Below are 21,227 nucleotides of genomic sequence, written 5' to 3' on the forward strand. Positions count from 1 at the left end.
AGTATTTTCCCATAGGAAACAATGGGGCTGCATTAAGAGCTGAACGCTGCTTTTTTGCAGGTGTTAGGTTTTTTTTCAGCTGGCTCAGCCCCATTGTTTCCTATGGGGAAATCGTGCACAAGCACGTTTAGCCAGCTCACCACTGATGTAAGCAGCGCTGGTATTGAGGTGAGATGTGGAGCTAAATTTTGCTCAACGATCACTTTTCTGAGGCTAACGCCGGCTTGCAGAAAACTCGTAATACCAGCGCTGTCTTAAGTGAGCGGTGAGAAAAAAAGGCTCGCTAGCACCGCAAGCCCTACCGACAAAAACTCGTAATCTAGCCGAAAGTGTATTAACTTCTATATCCTTTATCAAACCCACACCTCAACTAATAAAAGTATTAACCCCTAAACCGACAACCCCCCCACAACGCAATAAGCCTAATTAAACTATTAACCCCTATATCCACCATCAAACCCACACTGCAAACTACCTATTAAAGTATTAACCCATAAACCGCCAAAACCCACAATGCAATAAACCTATCAAAGTATTAACCCCTAAACCGCCAAAGCTCACAACGCAATCAACCTAACCCCTAACCTAACACCCCCTAACTTAACACCCCTTAAATGATCCCAAATTACCTAAATTACAAAATACTAAAGTTACTTTAAAAATAAAAAAATACTAACACTACTTTAAAAATAAAATAAACTAAGTATAAATTAAAGGGACAGTCCAATAAAAATTAAACTTCTGGTGTAGACTGTCCCTTTAAGATACAATTACATAAAATACAAAAATCTAACATTACATAAAATTAAAAATCAAAATTACCAAATTTTAAAAAATTATACCTAATCCCTATGAAAATAAAAAAGCCCCTAGAAAATAAAAACACCCCTTACTCTAAGAATAAACTACCAGTAGCCATTAAAGGGACAGTCTGCACCAGAATGTTTATTGTTTTAAAATATAGATAATCCCTTTATTACCCATTCCCCAGTTTTGCATAACCAACACAGTTATATTAATATACTTTTAACCTCTGTGATTATCTTGTATCTAAGCCTCTGCAAACTGCCCCTTTTTTCAGTTCTTTTGACAGACTTGCAGTCTAGCCAATCAGTGCCTGCTCCCAGATAACGTCTCGTGCACGAGCACAGTGTTATCTATATGAAATACGTGAACTAACACCCTCTAGTGGTGAAAAACAGTTAAAATGCAATCTGAAAGAGGTGGGCTTCAAGGTCTAAGAAATTAGCATATGAACCTCCTAGGTTAAGCTTTCAACTAAGAATACCAAGGGAACAAAGCAAAATTGGTGATAAAAGTAAATTGGAAAATTGTTTAAAATTACATGCTCTATCTGAATCATGAAAGTTTATTTTGGCCTAGACTGTCCCTTTAAAAGGGCTTTTTGCAGGACATTACCCCAAGATAATCAGCTCTTTTACAACAAAATACACAAAGTCCCCCCTAACAGTAAAATCCTTCCACCCACCAAACCCCCCAAAATAAAAGAACCTAACAGTAAAAAACCTAAACTACTCATTGTCCTGAAAAGGGCATTTGTTGGGCATTGCCCTTAAAAGGGCATTTATCTCTTTTACTGCCCACCCTAATCTAAATAAAACAACTCCCCCCCAAAAAAACTTAAAAAACCCTAAGTCTAACCCCCAGGTTGGTACTCACCGTTCCTAAAGTCCGGCGGAGAAGGTCTTGTTCCAGATGGTGAAGTCTTCTTCCAAGCGGCGACCTCTTCTTTCTTCTTCCAGGAACATCCGGCGTGGAGCGGAGCTGAAGACCGATGACCGCGGAGCTGAAGACTGGCGACCCCAGAGCCATGGTGCGTGGAGGATCCTCTTCGTAAGATCTCCACTGTACACTGTATAGAGAATTCAAGATACGCAATTTAAAATGGCGTCCCTTGATCTCCTATTGGCTGATTTTATTCTACAAATTCAAATCAGCCAATAGGATGAAAGCTACTCAAATCCTATTGGCTGTTCAAATCAGCCAATAGGATGAGAGCTACTGAAATTATATTGGCTATTCAAATCAGCCAATAGAATTTCAGTAGCTCTCATCCTATTGGCTGATTTGAACAGTCAATAGGATTTGAGTTGCTTTCATCATATTGGCTAATTTGAATTTGAAGAATCAAATCAGCCAATAGGAATTCAAGGGATGCCATTTTTAATAGCGTACCTTGAATTCTCTATACAGTGTATGGTGGAGATCGTGCGAAGAGGATCCTCCACACTCCATGGCGGAGGGTTGCCGGTCTTCAGCTCCGCAGTCATCGGTCTTCAGCTCCACGCTGGATGTTCCTGGAAGAAGAAAGAAGAGGTCGCCACTTGGAAGAGGACTTCACCGCCTAGAACAGGATCTTCTCCGCCGGACTTCAGGAACGGTGAGTACCAACCAGGGGGTTAGACCTAGGGTTTTTTTAAGTTTTTTTTCGGGGGTTTGTTTTATTTAGGTTAGGGTGGGCAGTGAAAGAGCTAAATGCCCTTTTAAGGGCAATGCCCAACAAATGCCCTTTTCAGGGCAATGGGTAGTTTAGGTTTAGTGTTAGGTTCTTTTATTTTGGGGGGTTGGGGGGGTGGGGGGGGTTTACTGTTGGGGGATTTTGTGTATTTTGTTGTAAAAGAGCTGATTATCTTGGGGCAATGTCCTGCAAAAAGCCCTTTTAAGGGCTACTGGTAGTTTATTCTTAGAGTAAAGGGGTGTTTATTTTGGTGGTGCTTTTTTTTCATAGGGATTAGGTATAATTTTTTAAAATTTGGTAATTTTGTTTTTTATTTTATGTAATCTTAGATTTTTTTATTTTCTATAATTTTAGCTTAACCCTTTGAGTGCTAAGCACTTTCCCTCCTGGGTGCTATGGTTTTCTTAAAGGGTTTTTTATTTTTAATATTTTTAAAAATATTTTTTCTTACTTTTTTTTAATTTATTTCAGATCCCCAAGACTTACACTGTTGGAAAGGTTAGGCGATTACCTTTCCAACGGTGTAGCTGCTTAGATGCCTGAGATGCAGGCTTCTAAGCAGCATGCCCCCTGCTCCTATATTTAACATTGTTAATGTTAAATAAAGTTGGACGGTGACGTCATCACGTTTATTGCGCGTGATGTCACCACGCAAAACGGAAGCCCCAGCGATGCCTTTCATTATGCAGCACCGATCGCCAGGGTAGGAGCGGGTGGGAGCCCCCAGATCTCCCTCAAGTTGGGAGAGTGCTAGTGACGGCTCTGAGCCGTCATTAGCACCAGAGTGGGAAACTCTGTGACGGCTTAGAGCAGTCATTAGCACTCAAGGGGTTAAAGGGACAGTCTACACCAGAATTTTAATTTTGATTAGACTGTCCCTTTAATTTATACTTACTTTATTTTTATTTTTAAAATAGTGTTTTTTTTTTTTATTTTAATAGTAACTTTAGTATTTTGTAATTGAGGTAATTTGGGTTCATTTAGGGGGTGTTAGGTAAGGGGGTGTTAGGTTAGGGGTTAGGTTTATTGCGTTGTGGGCTTTGGCAGTTTAGGGGTTAATACTTTGATAGGTTTATTGCGTTGTGGGCTTTGGTGGTTTAGGGGTTAATACTTTGATAGGTTTATTGTGTTGTGGACTTCGGCGGTTTAGGGGTTAATAATTTAGTTATTACTTGCGGTGTGGGTTTGATGGCGGATATAGGGGTTAATAGTTTAATTAGGCATATTGCGTTGTGGGGGGTTGTCGGTTAAGTGGTCAATACATTTATTTTTTAGTTGTGAGAGGGGGATTGCGGATATAGGGGTTTTACGTGTCAGGCTTATTTTTGGGAGGCGTGTTAGACTTTTACGGGAGATTTTTTTTTTTTTTTTTACTTTTCTTAGGCGCCGGCAGTTTCCAAAGTGCCGTAAGTCACTGGCAATTTTGGCCATTGCTAGTTTATGAACTGCCGGCAACAGTATGTGATACCCCGATGTGCAAGGTGAAATTACGTGCGGTGCGGTTTGTAGTGCTTGCGCTGAAGCCTGTGCCGTATATGTAATCTCGCCCTATATATATATGAATATCTATTTATAAATACATAGAACATATTCTGCTTTGAGCAGAACATTGGGATTCAAAATATTTACAGTAAATACACAGTATAACACTTTATTAAATATGAATATTGCATAAATATAATTTTACATGTTTTTATCTACTTAACTGCAAAGGGCTCCAATGCACTTGCCTATACGTATACATATGTATTTATGTATTTATATATATATATATATATATATATATATTTATTACTTGGTGTTATTATGAGTGTAACTGTACATTTAACTGTACTTTTGTTGTGTTTTGTGACACTTTTTTTTCTGTTTTGCAAAAGAGTTAACCGGAGCTCTGAGGTTGCGCTAACCCAACGTGCGTTAACATCAATTATTCTCAAGCGATCACATTTACTTTCAACTTGTAATACAAGCGATAACCCAACGCGCGCAAACAGGTGCGATAAACCCAATATCTATCCCGCGCAAATGTTTGTGCTCCACTCATAATCTGGCCCTATATGCTTTATAAACTTAAAATGTAATAGGGTTTTGTTTTATATGGGTGCACTCACAAGTGAGATGGCACTACATAGATGGATAGTGCAAATAGGGAGGCTGGATATCGCAGCCACCAGCTGGCCGATGCCCCCGGCTAAACCTCCAGGGGAATTCCTCCTTAGACTTGAGAGTCTCCAGCATCCAGGCACAGGCAATCAGCAGCAGTTACTTTCCTCAAACAGTGCGCTGCAACTTGATAAAAGTACTAAAAGCATTAATAAAACTTCAGGGTACAGCTGATCTGTTTAAAAAACATGCAATGGCTCTCCTTTGAGCTAAGAAATGTGAAAAATATAGATGTTAACAAAAACAATCCCAGATGAGCAACAGTATGTAAATGGATCATCCACAAACATGTATGCAAAGACAAATCTAGTGTACAATGTCCCTTTAGTTATCAAATTAATCCACAGAAGAGGTCCCAACCCACTGTATATTTGCTAAGGGTATTTTATCCTAGATTTAAAACAATGTGAATGCTGGTGGTCTTTAAATGGACACTAATAGTATGCTATTTTGCTATAGAATAACATATCAGCCAAGCCTACACATGTTTAAATAAATTAACAGCTCGTTTGCTGCAATTGTTTTTTATATCCACCATCTTGCCTTATTTGGAAGAGAAATTTGGGGTTTGCTTCTGCACAAGACAAGGTTTGCCATTGTGTGGATCCATTAGACTGCATTGTTTTATAGTTGTTATCTGCTGAAATTTAGTCTGCAGTGTGCATTTTCAACTTTGAGAATTAAAAAAATCCACAATTTCCACAGCTATATTACATGTAAAGGGGCAAAATAACTAATGACATCATACTGCACATAATAATGACATTTTATATTACATTTCAAGGTGTTCATTGTCCCTTTAATGCAGTGTTAAAATACACTGCTCTCTTTTCTTAATGGGATACATGACAGATGGCTTCCTCTTTATTAAATAAATATTTAACATGTAAATCTTGTTCCTCAATATAAATAAAAATAAATAAATAAAATTAGGAGGAAGTGAGTGTGATAATTTTTTCAAAATGACCAGGGCAGAATATTCTGGGCTACATTACATATGGAGCGCAACTCTCCCATGCACTCGTGTTGGGGCAAAAATGCACCTTTTTGTGCACATCCAAAAATGACTCATTTTACAAATGGGTAGTAAATGTGTCCGCGAGGTTGTGATCATGTTTTGCACATTGGTAAACACAACAAACTCAGAGCTCTGGCTAAGTGAAAAAAGTTGCACAAAACACCTCAAAAATACATTATAACAATCATATTAACACTGTCTGATAAACGTTGTTTTATAAAAAATATTGCAAGGATAAAGGCTCAAAGGGGCCCATTTATCAAACTCCGTATGGAGCTTGAAAGGCCGTGTTTCTGGCGAGTCTGAAGGCTAAATCTAAAGACCGCTGCTCCATAACCTGTCTGCCTGCTCTGATTTAGGGGGTTAATACTTTTATTAGGTAGATCGAGATGTGTGTGAATGGTGGATTAGGGGTTAATAGTTTAAATAGGCATATTGCATTTTTGGGGGTTGTCAGTTTAGGGGTTAATACTTGTATTATTAGTTCCTATGTGGGTTTGATGGTGGATATAGGGGTTTTACGTGTCGGGTATTTACGCTCATTTCTGGACATCACTAGTTTATCCGATTTACGGCACTTCTTGAACCCCGATGTGCAATTTAAAATTACAGGCGGTGTGGGTTTCAGCAGTTGCACTGAATCTTGCGCCGCATATGTAATTTTGCCCCTGATGGTCCAACCACATTGAAGTCAGTCCGAGCATGCTCCTGATTGCACTGCATCACCCTTCTTGCATATTGCACTGCAGTTTGAGCAGAGGTACTGCAGTGAGCTCTACTTGTTTGCAATAGAGATACAGTTCTTGATTGGCAAAGCAAACAGGTGTGAGTGACTAAGGGAACCTTGAAATATGCTACTATACAGATATGAATAAACAACAAACCAAGGAGATAGATACAAGAAAACAAATATAATTATGATTATTAAAAAAAAAAAGTTTGTCTCTTTTCTAAAATTTAATTAAACTCTTAATAATGGATCAAAGTGTCCCTTGTTTGGGGTGTTCACAATGTATATGAATACGGTGGGATGTTACACAATAGTACTATTTATACTCTGCAAGTAACTTCTTTTTTTTCTATCAATCTTTTTAGACCGCACAACTATACCTGGAATACAGATGGTAAGTGATCGCATGTGCTACAATCAGAATTTTCACTAGTACTTACAACTTGATAGAGATTGTTGAAATTTAAAGTGTCTTAAGAATCACTAGAAATTAAGTTATTTGTAGCATACATGAGAGAGGTGAAATAGAAGGAAGTAATGGTCATATAAATTAATATTTTTGCATGTTTTCATAAAATAAAAGCATAATATTTAAGAACATTAGAGAGTGTCCAAAATGTTTATAGAGGTTCATTCCAATCTTTCTTCTTTTTTTTTTCAATGCTGGAAAATGAAAATTGCCATTTTTTTAAATTAACAAAGTGATCACAATCTTTCAGAATCAAACACAGCCGAGATGGTTAAGTCACACAAGAATCAAGGGGTTGATAAATTGACCCCAGAGCATGCAATTTTAAGCAACTTTCTAATTTACTCCTATTATCAATTTTTCTTCATTCTCTTACTATCATTCGGCTAGATTACGAGTTTTGCAGTATGAGTGAAAAAGCAGCATTAAGGCTATTTTTCACTACCGCTGGTATTACGAGTCTTACAGATTTAGGGGCACCGCACACATTTTTGGCCTTAATGCAAATTAACTTATGCAATTTGCGGAAAGTCTTTTTTCAATGGGACTTCCATAGCCCCGGTATTACAAGTCTGCCTGGAAGGCCAAAAAGTGAGAGGTACAACCTAAAACTTCAATATCAATACTGTAAACTGAAAGTCAGTAGTTATGAGTTTTGCGCTACAAAGCTGTAGCATAAAACTCATAACTGAAGTGCTAAAAAGTACATTAACACCCATAAACTACCTATTAACCCCTAAACCGAGGCCCTCCTGCATCGCAAACACTAAAATAAAATTATTAACCCCTTATTTGCCACTATAATAAACATATTAACCTCTAAACCGCCACACTCCCGCCTCGCAATTACTAGTTAAAATATTATTAACCCCTAATCTGCTGTCCCTAACATCGCCGCAACCTACATTACAGTTATTAACCCCTAATCTGCCGCCCCCAAAGTCGCCGCCACTATACTAAAGTTATTAACCCCGAAACCTAAGTCTAACCCTAACACCCACTAACTTAAATATAATTAAAATAAATCTAAATAAAACCTACTATTAATAACTAAATAATTCATATTTAAAATTAAATACTTACCTGTAAAATAAAACCTAAGCTAGCTACAATATAACTAATAGTTACATTGTAGCTATCTTAGGTTTTATTTTTATTTCACAGGCAAGTTTATATTTATTTTAACTAGGTAGAATAGTTACTAAATAGGCATCTAAGCTAAGGAGCCAGCCAATTTTTGGTTCAGTACAATTGACAGCACTTGTTTAATGGTGGGTGCATTTAGCCACAAATCAGCAAGCACAACCCAGGTTGTTAACCATAAATGAGTTTTGCAGTATGAGGGGTGTGCGGTGCTAACTTGCACGTTATTGTCAATGCTCACTTCCCTACAGTGCTGGTATTACAGGTTTATAAAAACCCAGCGTTATCAGACAAGAAGTGAGAGTAGAGCAAAATTGAGCTCCATACCGCACTCCAATACCAGTGCTGCTGAAAGCCATGGTGAGCTGGTTTTACGTGCTCGTGCACAATTTCCCCATAGACATCAATGGGGAGAGTCGGCTGAAAAAAAGCCTAACACCTGCAAAAAAGCAGCGTAAAGAACCGTAACGCAGCCCCATTGATTGCTATGGGGAAACAAAATTTAGGTTTACACCTAACACCCTAACATGAACCCTGAGTCTAAGCATCCCTAATCTTACACTTATTAACCCCTAATCTGCCGCCCCGACATTGCCGACACCTACATTATATTTATTAACTCCTAATCTGCCGCTCCGGACATCACCACCACTGTAATAAACATATTAACCCCTAAACCGCTGCACTCCTGCATATCAAACACTAGTTAAATATTATTAACCCCTAATCTGCTGCCCCTAACATCGCTGCTACCTACCTACATTTATTAACCCCTAATTTACCGCCCCCAACGTCGCTGCCACTATACTAAATGTATTAACCCCTAAACCTAAGTCTAACCCTAACACCCCCTAACTTTAATATAATTAAAATAAATCTAAATAAAACCTACTATTAATAACTAAATAATTCCTATTTAAAACGAAATACTTACCTATAAAATAAACCCTAAGCTAGCTACAATATAACTAATAGTAACATTTTAGCTAGCTTAGGGTTTATTTTTATTTTACAGACAAGTTTGCATTTATTTTAACTAGGCAGAATAGTTACTAAATTGTTATTAACTATTTACTAACTACCTAGCTAAAATAAATACAAATTTACCTGTAAAATAAAACCTAACCTGAGTTACACTAACACCTAACCTTAAACTACAATTAAATAAATTACCTAAATTAAAAACAATTACCTAAATTACAAAAAAAACAAACACTAAATTACACAAAATACAATAAAAGACATTATCAGATATTTAAACTAATTAAACCTAATCTAATAACCCTATAAAAATAAAAAAGCCCCCCTAAAAAAAAAAAAACCCTAGCCTAAACTAAACTACCAATAGCCCTTAAAAGGGCCTTTTGCGGGGCATTGCCCCAAAGAAATCAGCTCTTTTACCTGCAAAAAAATACAAACAACCCCCAAAAGTAAAACCCACCACCCACACAACCAACCCCCCAAATAAAATCCTAACTAAAAAAAGTCTAAGCTCCCCATTGCCCTGAAAAGGGCATTTGGATGGGCATTGCCCTTAAAAGGGCATTTAGCTCTTTTTCTATTGCCCAAAAGCCCTAATCTAAAACTAAAACCCACCCAATACACCCTTAAAAAAAAACTAACACTAACCCCCGAAGATCCACTTACAGTTTTGAAAACCGGACATCCATCCTCAACGAAGCCGGGAGAAGTCCTCAGCGAAGCGGCAAGAAGTCCTCAACAAAGCTGGGAGAAGTCTTCATCCAAGCCGGCAGAAGTGGTCCTCCAGACGGGCAGAAGTCATCTTCTATCTTCATCCATCCGGCGCGGAGCGGGTCCAACTTCAAGCCATCCGGCGCAGAGCATCTTCTTCAAACGAAGTTTTCTTCTCGAATGAATGTTTCTTTAAGTGATGTCATCCAAGATGGTGTCCCTTGAATTCCAATTGACTGATAGAATTCTATCAGCCAATCGAAATTTAAGGTGAAAAAATCCTATTGGCTGATGCAATCAGCCAATTGGATTGAGCTTCAATCCTATTGGCTGATCCGATCAGCCAATAGGATTGAGCTCACATTCTATTGGCTGATTGGAACAACCAATAGAATGCGAGCTCAATCTTATTGGCTGATTGGATCAACCAATAGAATATTTTCAACTTTAATTCTGATTGGCTGATAGAATTCTATCAGCCAATCGGAAATTCAAGGGACGCCATCTTGGATGATGTCACTTAAAGAAACATTAATTCGGGAAGAAGACTTTGTTTGAAGAAGATGCTCCGCACCGGATGTCTTGAAGATGGACCCGCTCCGCGCCGGATGGATGAAGATAGAAGATGCCGTCTGGATGAAGACTTCTGCCCATCTGGAGGACCACTTCTGCCGGCTTGGATGAAGACTTGTCCCGGCTTTGTTGAGGACTTCTTGCCGCTTCACTGAGGACTTCTCCCGGCTTTGAGGATGGATGTCCGGTCTTCAAAACTGTAAGTGGATCTTCGGGGGTTAGTGTTAGGTTTTTTTAAGGGTTTATTGGGTGGGTTTTAGTTTTAGATTAGGACTTTTGAGCAATAGAAAAAGAGCTAAATGCCCTTTTAAGGGCAATGCCCATCCAAATGCCCTTTTCAGGGCAATGGGGAGTTTAGGTTTTTTAGTTAGGATTTTATTTGGGGGTTTGGTTGTGTGGGTGGGGGGGGTTGTATTTTTATTTTACAGGTAAAAAGATGATTTCTTTGGGGCAATGCCCCGCAAAAGGCCCTTTTAAGGGCTATTGGTAGTTTAGTTTAGGCTAGGGTTTTTGTTTTATTTTGGGGGGGCTTTTTATTTTGATAGGGCTATTAGATTTGGTGTAATTAGTTTAAATATCTGATAATGTCTTTTTTTATTTTGTGAAATTTAGTGGGGGGGGTTGTAATTTAGGTAATTGTATTTAATTTAGGTAATTTATTTAATTGTAGTGTAAGGTTAGGTGTTAGTGTAACTCAGGTTAGGTTTTATTTTACAGGTAAGTTTGTATTTATTTTAGCTAGGTAGTTAGTAAATAGTTAATAACTATTTACTAACTATTCTACCTAGTTAAAATAAATACAAACTTGCCTGTGAAATAAAAATAAAACCTAAGATAGCTACAATGTAACTATTAGTTATATTGTAGCTAGCTTAGGGTTTATTTTACAGGTAAGTATTTAGTTTTAAATAGGAATAATTTAGGTAATGATAGTAATTTTTATTTAGATTTATTTTAATTATATTAAGTTAGTGGGTGTTAGGGTTAGGGTTAGACTTAGGTTTAGGGGTTAATAAATTTAGTATAGTGGCGGTGATGATGATAGTTTTTGCGATACGGGTGGGCCTCGGTTTAGGGGTTAATAGGTAGTTTATGGGTGTTAGTGTACTTTTTAACACTTTAGTTATGAGTTTTATGCTACAGCTTTGTAGTGTAAAACTCATAACTACTGACTTCAGAATGCGTTACGAATCTTGCGGGATAGGCTGTACCGCTCACTTTTTGGCCTCCCAGAAAAAGCTTGTAATAGCGGCGCTATGGAAGTCCTATTGAAAAAATACTTTTCGCAAATTGCCTAAGTTAATTTGCGTTAAGGCCAAAAAAGTGTGCGGTGACCCTAAACCTGCAAGGCTCGTAATACCAGCGGTAGTGAAAAAGCAGTGTTATGAGCCTTAACGCTGCTTTTTTACTCATACCGCAAAACTCGTAATCTAGTCGAATGTTAAGTATAGGAGCAGGGGGCATGCTGCTTAGATGCCTGTATTTCAGGCATCTAAGCCAAGACCCACCATTGGAAAGGTAATCACCTAACCTTTCCAACAGTGTAAGTCTTGAGGATCTGAAAAAAAAAAAATGTGTTAAAAAAATAGAAAAAAAAAAAAAAAACTTAAAAAATCTTAGCACCCAGGTGATAAATTGCTTAGCACTCAAAGGGTTAATAGCCAGAAAAAAATATTTTTTTTAAACAAAAACCTTGTATTAACACAATTAGGAAAAATATTTGATACTTATTATTATACAACAGTATGATACACTGATGGACTCCATGGGGCCGATTTATCAAAGCCCAAATTGGGCCAAATACCCCTGTTTCCGCGTGAGCCTTTAGACTCGTTGGAAATGGGAGTTAAGAAGCAGCGGTCTTAAGACAGCTACACCTTAACTGGTCCTCCGCCTCTGAGGCTGCGGACATCAATCTGCCCGATTGCATACGATTGGGTTGATTGACACCCTCTGCTAGCGGCCGATTGACCGCAAATCTGCAGGGGGCGGCATTGCACGAGCAATTTACTAGAACTGCTTGTGCAATGTTGTGTGTATGCTATAGCGTATCATGTCTGCCAGACATTGATAATTCGGCCCCCAAAATTAGAGTGTTTATGAAAAAATGAAGTGTTTATTTGAAACCCCTTGAGAAAATTTCACAAGAAGGAATATTGTTTGTATTTAAAGAATATCCATATTTTAAAGAAAGACACAATAGTGGGTAGGGTGAGGTACATATAGATTGTAAATTATTGAAATGATTATAATTTAAATTTATATTTTGTTTTTTTTTGTTATATTTTAAGATTGTCCCATATAAAACTTATAATTATACCTAAAATGTATGGTATAATTAAAGGGATGGCAAACACCTTGCAATTTTTATATCAAATGTTTAGTTCTGCATAACGAAACAACTTTGCAATATATGTTCATTATTTATTTTGCCCCATTTTCTTGTAATTTAGCTCTGAAAATTCACCAGCTGACTTTTTAAGGATAACTCTATTAAATACATGTTACTTGTTGTCTGTGTAATAAAGCTCAGATTGACTGATGGTCAGTGGCTATTGAAAAATTACAGTGAATTTGTTTTAAAAATGTTAAACTTGTCTGATATGTTATTCTATAGCAACACAAATGAACTGTCTTGTAATTACAAGGTGTTTACTGTCCCTTTAAAGGGAAACTAAACACAATTTATTTCCTTTCATGATTCAGATAGAGTATGCTATTTTAAGCAACTTTCTAATTTACTCATATTATTTTTTATTTTATTTAAAAAGCAAGAATGTAAAGTTTAAAGGGACATGAAACCCAAAAAATGTATTTCATGATTCAGATAGAGAATACAATATGAAACAACTTTCTAATTTACTTCTATTATCTAACTTCTAAGTTTCTAACTTAGAAACTTCTAAGTTTCTAGCTGAACAAATGGGTGATCCAATGACAATCAGTATATATATATATATATATATATATATATATATATATATATATATGCATCCACCAATCAGCAGTTAGAACCTAGTTTCTCTGCTGCTCCTGAGCTTTCCTAGATAAACCTTTCAGCAAAGGATAACAAGCGAAGGAAGCAAATTAAATAATAAAAGTACATTGGTAAGTTGTTTCAAATTGTATTATCTATCTGAATCATGAAAGAAAAAATTTGGATTTCATGTCCCTTTAAGAGCCAGACCATTTTTGGTTCATAACCTGGGTTACACTTGTTTATTGGTGGCTAAATTTAACCATCAATAAGCAAGCACTATCCAGGGTGCTGAACCTAAAATGGTATGGCTCCTAAACTTTAAAGGGACACTGAACCCAATCTTTTTTCTATTGTGATTAAGATAGAGCATGCAAATTTAAGCAACTTTCTAATTTACTCCTATTAGCAAATGTTCTTCATTCTCTTGGTATCTTTATTTGAAAAGCAAGAATGTAAGTTTAGACGCCGGCCCATTTTTGGTGAACAACCTGGGTTGTTCTTGCTGATTGGTGGATAAATTCATCCACCAATAAACAAGTGCTGTCCAGGATTCTGGACTTTTTTTTTCAAATAAAAATAGCAAGAGAACGAAGATACATTGATAATAGGAGTAAATTAGAAAGTTGCCTAAAATTGCATGCTCTATCTGAATCACAAAAGAAAACGTTTGGGTTCAGTATCCCTTTAAATTCCTGCTGTTAAAATAAAGATAGCAAGAGAACGAAGAAAAATTGATATTAGGAGTAAATTAGAAAGTTGCTTAAAATTGCATGCTCTATCTGAACCATGAAATAAAAAATCTGGGTTTAGTATCCCTTTAAGTTTAGTTGGTGTAACAATAACCTAACAATGATGATCCACACTCACTGGTCTTGCCAAAAATATTAAAGAATTTATTGGCAATTTTTTGAGGACACAACTCCCCTTCCTCAGACCAATCAGAAACACTGATAAAATAAGCAATATATAGTAGGGATGTCCGAAAGAATGCACCAGCGAAATTAAAGAAAGTGAAAGTTAAAGAAAATGAAAAATACTGACAAAATTCATCATTATTTATTCATTTTATTTAAATTACTTTTTAGAGGTACAAAACTTTCCCTAACGCACTCTGGAGAGTGTGCTAACCCAATTCTTTCCTTGTCAGAGCCCTGGCCCCGCTAACAGGAGGCTTAGCACGCTCGGCTGCCAGGATCTGCAATAACTTTAGTGTAGGTCCTGGGATCTGAGTTCACTAAACCTCCTGTTAGCACGGCCGGGACTCTGGCAAGGAAAGGATAAGGTTAGGGTAAGTATTGTAGCTACAGGTGAACTTTTCACCTGTAGCTTTGAAACATTTACATTTGTTTTAATGAAAACTAATGTAAATCTTTAACTAAAATTTAGTATACCAAATAGTGCAGCCAACATATATTCGGAGAAATTAATCCCTCCCCCCGAATATTCGTTACAAAAATTTCATCCAAAACCATATTTTGTTGGCTGCACAAATCTATTATATAGTGCAAACATTATACCTTTACCGAGAAAAACACCAAAAAGGTGGCACTGGCAACCTGTGAATCCATACAGATAAGTGACCTGTAAACATAGTAAACATTAATAAATCCATGTGAGATGTGAACAATAAAACTGTAAGAAATATACAGATATACTGTTTAGTTGGTATAGTTTTCAGTTACATGCCCCTAACAAAAGATTGGCCATTGCTCTGTGTCCACATCTATCCTTTCTTTTTCGATCCCGGTTAGTAAACACTTTCAATATATTTGACATGCCCCTTCTGACATGCATTTACATTATATGGTCTAATTACTAACAATGTGATGATACTTATATGATACTGCATGCATATTAAATTGATGTGGTATGTGGGTCCGATTTTTGTATCCATGTTATGTCATTGACCTATTCTGTAGAATTCAACTTGGCACATGGTTATGTGATGAAAGCACAAAGTGTTGGTGTGTGTCTCTCTCTTGCTCTCTGTCTCTTTTCTGCTCTTTTTTTCTCTCCATCTCTTTTTCTCATTCTTTCTCTCTCTCTCTCTCTCTCTCTCTCTCTCTCTCTCTCTCTCTCTCTCTCTCTCTCTCTCTCTCTCTCTCTCTCTCTCTCTCTCTTTCATTTTTTGTCTCTATTTCATTCTTTCTCTCTCTATTTTTTGTCTTACTCTCTTGTTTGCTCTCTCTCTCTCTCACACACATTTTCTGTCTATGTCTCTCTCTATTTTTCTCTTTCTCTCTCTTTTTTGCTCTCTCTCTCTATCTTTCTCTCTTACTCTTTCTTTCCTTTTCTCTCTTTCTATTCCCCTCTCCCTTCCCCACTAATCTTATGTATTTTTTTCTTGCAGGCAGAACATGAAATACAGTACAGCTCTCTTGAATTTGCAGGCAGGGGTCAAAGGATGAAGCCTGATCCTGAACCCACAATGTATGCAGAAGTGAGACGCACTTAAGTTGCTCGTCATTCAGGACCTTATACTTAAGAAGATTCAAAAGTACAATTGTTCACTTTATCTTCGACTGCTGATAATAAAAAAAAATCTCAGATCTGCTGCAGGCTCTGAACACAAGTGTGATGTTATTATAAGGTGAAGTGTAGGGTCCTTGTTCTCATGCATGTTTGCATGTTGTTTTTTTAGTGTCATCAAATTCAATGGAAGTCTCCAGAAAAGTTTCCCTACTGCACAGCTTTGATTTAATTATATTTTACTCAGGAATACTGTATAATATTACTGTTTAAATCTATTATACACAATGTTCATTTTTTAAATAAATAAAAACATATATGACTGAGATAACTGCTGTATTAGTACATACAATTTAAATGGTTGTGGAAGTCAAAATTTCCAGTTTAGTTATATTATTGAAATTAAATTGCCTCTTTGTTGTTGCACTCAGTTAATCTGTAGAGGGAGGCTGCAGCAGGCAGTGCTAAGGTACAGCAGGGAACACCCACTGCTGTGCCTTCATTTACTATTACTGCACACGTTGTTTAGATGTCTCCTATTCAAAGACAGATGCATTATCAGTTTGTGTTCAAACAATGCTTCTAGCTATACATCTTTGTTTACCATAGTTTTACCATAGAGTGGATAAAGCTACTGCATTTACAAAGAGAGGTTTAGTGTATTCCTTTATCTGATTCTGAATAACAAACAAGAGTACAATAAAAGAGATGTTAAAATCTATATGTTCATTTTTGTTTAGTAAGTGTTTTAGTTCAAGTTTTCTTTTAGTTCAGTGCACATTGAAGCAACATAAAAAGAGCACACAGGTGCAGAGCTCCAGTCAATCTGCAATTTGTGGGATGGTTCCAATTTCTGAGCTCTTTTGTTTAATTCCTTGTTCACTAATTTATGTTATATTTACTGCTCAGCATAGCCATGAATAGCCCAAACTACTCCACTGGAACACTACCCCTGACTGCCAGGCCATGACCCAGTCTTCCCAGAAAAACCCAGAAATTTTCTATAGCTGCCTGGCTATCGATTATTATTACAAAATATTATGTGGTAACTTGTGTCACCAGATGTATTAGAGGCTGAATATGAAGCTGTCTCATTTCAAGCTTCTACTGATTATGGTTATTATGGAAAAAAAATCACAGAATTGGCTTATTTACTCTAAAGCTGGCATGAACTGTGCAATTCTAAGATCCAACATTACCCACTGTAAGTTAAAAAAGGATATTTTAATTCCTTTGTAACTCACTACAGGGCATTCTCCACCTTTATTGATGTGAATCTTAGACATGTGCTGTATAATATGGTACTCCAAGAAAACATAATTTATGCTTACCTGATAAATTCCTTTCTTCTGTAGTGTGATCAGTCCACGGGTCATCATTACTTCTGGGATATTACTCCTCCCCAACAGGAAGTGCAAGAGGATTCACCCAGCAGAGCTGCATATAGCTCCTCCCCTCTACGTCACTCCCAGTCATTCGACCAAGGACCAACGAGAAAGGAAAAGCCAAGGGTGAAGTGGTGACTGGAGTATAAATTAAAAAATATTTACCTGCCTTAAAAACAGGGCGGGCCGTGGACTGATCACACTACAGAAGAAAGGAATTTATCAGGTAAGCATAAATTATGTTTTCTTCTGTTAAGTGTGATCAGTCCACGGGTCATCATTACTTCTGGGATACCAATACCAAAGCAAAAGTACACGGATGACGGGAGGGATAGGCAGGCTCTTTATACAGAAGGAACCACTGCCTGAAGAACCTTTCTCCCAAAAATAGCCTCCGATGAAGCAAAAGTGTCAAATTTGTAAAATTTGGAAAAAGTATGAAGCGAAGACCAAGTTGCAGCCTTGCAAATCTGTTCAACAGAGGCCTCATTCTTGAAGGCCCAAGTGGAAGCCACAGCTCTAGTAGAATGAGCTGTAATTCTTTCAGGAGGCTGCTGTCCAGCAGTCTCATAAGCTAAACGAATTATGCTACGAAGCCAAAAAGAAAGAGAGGTAGCGGAAGCTTTTTGACCTCTCCTCTGCCCAGAGTAAATGACAAACAGAGAAGACGTTTGTCGAAATTCCTTAGTTGCCTGTAAGTAAAATTTTAGAGCACGGACTACATCCAGGTTGTGCAGTAGACGTTCCTTCTTTGAAGAAGGATTTGGGCATAAAGAAGGAACAACAATCTCTTGATTGATATTCCTGTTAGTAACTACCTTAGGTAAGAACCCAGGTTTAGTACGCAGGACTACCTTATCCGAATGAAAAATCAAATAAGGAGAATCACAATGTAAGGCTGATAATTCAGAGACTCTTCGAGCCGAGGAAATAGCCATTAAAAATAGAACTTTCCAAGATAACAACTTTATATCAATGGAATGAAGGGGTTCAAACGGAACGCCCTGTAAAACATTAAGAACAAGGTTTAAACTCCATGGTGGAGCAACAGTTTTAAACACAGGCTTAATCCTGGCCAAAGCCTGACAAAAAGCCTGGACGTCAGGAACTTCTGACAGACGTTTGTGTAACAGAATGGACAGAGCTGAGATCTGTCCCTTTAATGAACTAGCAGATAAACCCTTTTCTAAACCTTCTTGTAGAAAAGACAATATCCTAGGAATCCTAACCTTACTCCAAGAGTAACCTTTGGATTCACACCAATATAGGTATTTACGCCATATCTTATGGTAAATCTTTCTGGTAACAGGTTTCCTAGCCTGTATTAAGGTATCAATAACTGACTCAGAAAACCCACGTCTTGATAAAATCAAGCGTTCAATTTCCAAGCAGTCAGCTTCAGAGAAGTTAGATTTTGATGTTTGAAGGGACCCTGTATCAGAAGGTCCTGTTTCAGAGGTAGAGACCAAGGTGGACAGGATGACAAGTCCACCAGGTCTGCATACCAAGTCCTGCGTGGCCACGCAGGTGCTATTAGAATCACTGATGCTCTCTCTTGTTTGATTCTGGCAATCAATCGAGGAAGTAACGGGAAGGGTGGAAACACGTAAGCCATCCTGAAGTCCCAAGGTGCTGTCAGAGCATCTATCAGGACTGCTCCTGGATCCCTGGATCTGGACCCGTAACGAGGAAGCTTGGCGTTCTGTCGAGACGCCATGAGATCTATCTCTGGTTTGCCCCAACGTCGAAGTATTTGGGCAAAGACCTCCGGATGAAGTTCCCACTCCCCCGGATGAAAAGTCTGACGACTTAAGAAATCCGCCTCCCAGTTCTCCACTCCCGGGATGTGGATTGCTGACAGGTGGCAAGAGTGAGACTCTGCCCAGCGAATTATCTTTGATACTTCCATCATAGCTAGGGAGCTTCTTGTCCCTCCCTGATGGTTGATGTAAGCTACAGTCGTGATGTTGTCCGACTGAAACCTGATGAACCCCCGAGTTGTCAACTGGGGCCAAGCCAGGAGGGCATTGAGAACTGCTCTCAATTCCAGAATGTTTATTGGCAGGAGACTCTCCTCCTGACTCCATTGTCCCTGAGCCTTCAGAGAATTCCAGACGGCACCCCAACCTAGAAGGCTGGCGTCTGTTGTTACAATTGTCCAGTCTGGTCTGCTGAATGGCATCCCCCTGGACAGATGTGGCCGAGAAAGCCACCATAGAAGAGAATTTCTGGTCTCTTGATCCAGATTCAGAGAAGGGGATAAGTCTGAGTAATCCCCATTCCACTGACTTAGCATGCACAGTTGCAGTGGTCTGAGGTGTAAGCGTGCAAAGGGTACTATGTCCATTGCCGCTACCATTAAGCCGATTACCTCCATGCATTGAGCCACTGACGGGTGTTGAATGGAATGAAGGGTGCGGCAAGCACTAGTATGAGACTTGGCAGTTTGAAAGCTTGAAGCTTGTATCAGAATGTCGTCTAGGTATGGAGCTACCGAGATTCCCCGCGGTCTTAGTACCGCCAGAAGAGCACCCAGAACCTTTGTGAAGATTCTTGGAGCTGTAGCCAATCCGAATGGAAGAGCCACAAACTGGTAATGCCTGTCTAGGAAGGCAAACCTTAGGTACCGATAATGATCTTTGTGAATCGGTATGTGAAGGTAAGCATCTTTTAAATCTACAGTGGTCATGTACTGACCCTCTTGGATCATAGGTAAAATTGTCCGAATAGTCTCCATCTTGAACGATGGAACTCTTAGGAATTTGTTTAGGATCTTTAAGTCCAGGATTGGTCTGAAATTTCCCTCTTTTTTGGGAACCACAAACAGATTTGAGTAAAACCCCTGTCCCTGTTCCGATCGTGGAACTGGATGGATTACTCCCATTAACAAGAGCTCTTGTACGCAGCGTAGAAACGCCTCTTTCTTTGTCTGGATTGTTGACAATCTTGACAGATGAAATCTCTCTCTTGGAGGAGAGTATTTGAAGTCCAGAAGGTATCCCTGAGATATTATCTCTAGCGCCCAGGGATCCTGAACATCTCTTGCCCAAGCCTGGGCGAAGAGAGAAAGTCTGCCCCCCACTAGATCCGATCCCGGATCGGGGGCCCTCAATTCATGCTGTTTTAGGGGCAGCAGCAGGTTTCCTAGTCTGCTTGCCCTTGTTCCAGGACTGGTTAGGTTTCCAGCCTTGTCTGTAGCGAGCAACAGCTCCTTCCTGTTTTGGTGCAGAGGAAGTTGATGCTGCTCCTGCTTTGAAATTACGAAAGGAACGAAAATTAGACTGTCTAGTCTTGGCTTTGGCTTTGTCCTGAGGCAGGGCATGGCCTTTACCTCCTGTAATGTCAGCGATAATCTCTTTCAACCCGGGCCCGAATAAGGTCTGCCCTTTGAAAGGTATATTAAGCAATTTAGACTTAGAAGTAACATCAGCTGACCAGGATTTTAGCCACAGCGCCCTGCGTGCCTGAATGGCGAATCCTGAATTCTTCGCCGTAAGTTTAGTAAGATGTACTACGGCCTCCGAAATGAATGAATTAGCTAGTTTAAGGACTCTAAGCCTGTCCGTAATGTCGTCCAGAGTAGCTGAACCAATGTTCTCTTCCAGAGACTCAATCCAGAATGCCGCTGCAGCCGTGATCGGCGCAATGCATGCAAGGGGTTGCAATATAAAACCTTGTTGAACAAACATTTTCTTAAGGTAACCCTCTAATTTTTTATCCATTGGATCTGAAAAAGCACAGCTATCCTCCACCGGGATAGTGGTACGCTTAGCTAAGGTAGAAACTGCTCCCTCCACCTTAGGGACCGTTTGCCATAAGTCCCTTGTGGTGGCGTCTATTGGAAACATTTTTCTAAATATCGGAGGGGGTGAGAACGGCACACCGGGTCTATCCCACTCCTTAGTAACAATTTCAGTAAGTCTCTTAGGTATAGGAAAAACCTCAGTATTCGTCGGTACCGCAAAATATTTATCCAACCTACACATTTTCTCTGGTATAGCAACTGTGTTACAATAATTCAGAGCCGCTAACACCTCCCCTAGTAATACACGGAGGTTTTCCTGTTTAAATTTAAAATTTGAAATATCTGAATCCAGTCTGTTTGGATCAGAACCGTCACCCACAG

At 38.6% G+C, this 21,227-nt stretch overlaps 1 protein-coding gene across 1 annotated transcript in view; it reads left to right on the plus strand.

The window, feature by feature from the left end:
• Positions 1–16,437, plus strand: part of LOC128638737 (carcinoembryonic antigen-related cell adhesion molecule 19-like) — a 397,938-nt gene extending 381,501 nt beyond the window's left edge. Inside the window, exons 5-6 of the mRNA XM_053690870.1 lie at positions 6,756–6,784; positions 15,598–16,437. Coding sequence (XP_053546845.1) covers positions 6,756–6,784; positions 15,598–15,702 — 134 coding nt within the window. The 3' untranslated portion in view covers positions 15,703–16,437. The remainder of the gene's footprint in view (positions 1–6,755; positions 6,785–15,597) is intronic.
• Positions 16,438–21,227: the final 4,790 nt, after the last annotated feature.

The sequence above is a fragment of the Bombina bombina genome, chromosome 8, assembly GCF_027579735.1.
Source record: "Bombina bombina isolate aBomBom1 chromosome 8, aBomBom1.pri, whole genome shotgun sequence".
Taxonomy (NCBI): Eukaryota; Metazoa; Chordata; class Amphibia; order Anura; family Bombinatoridae; genus Bombina; species Bombina bombina.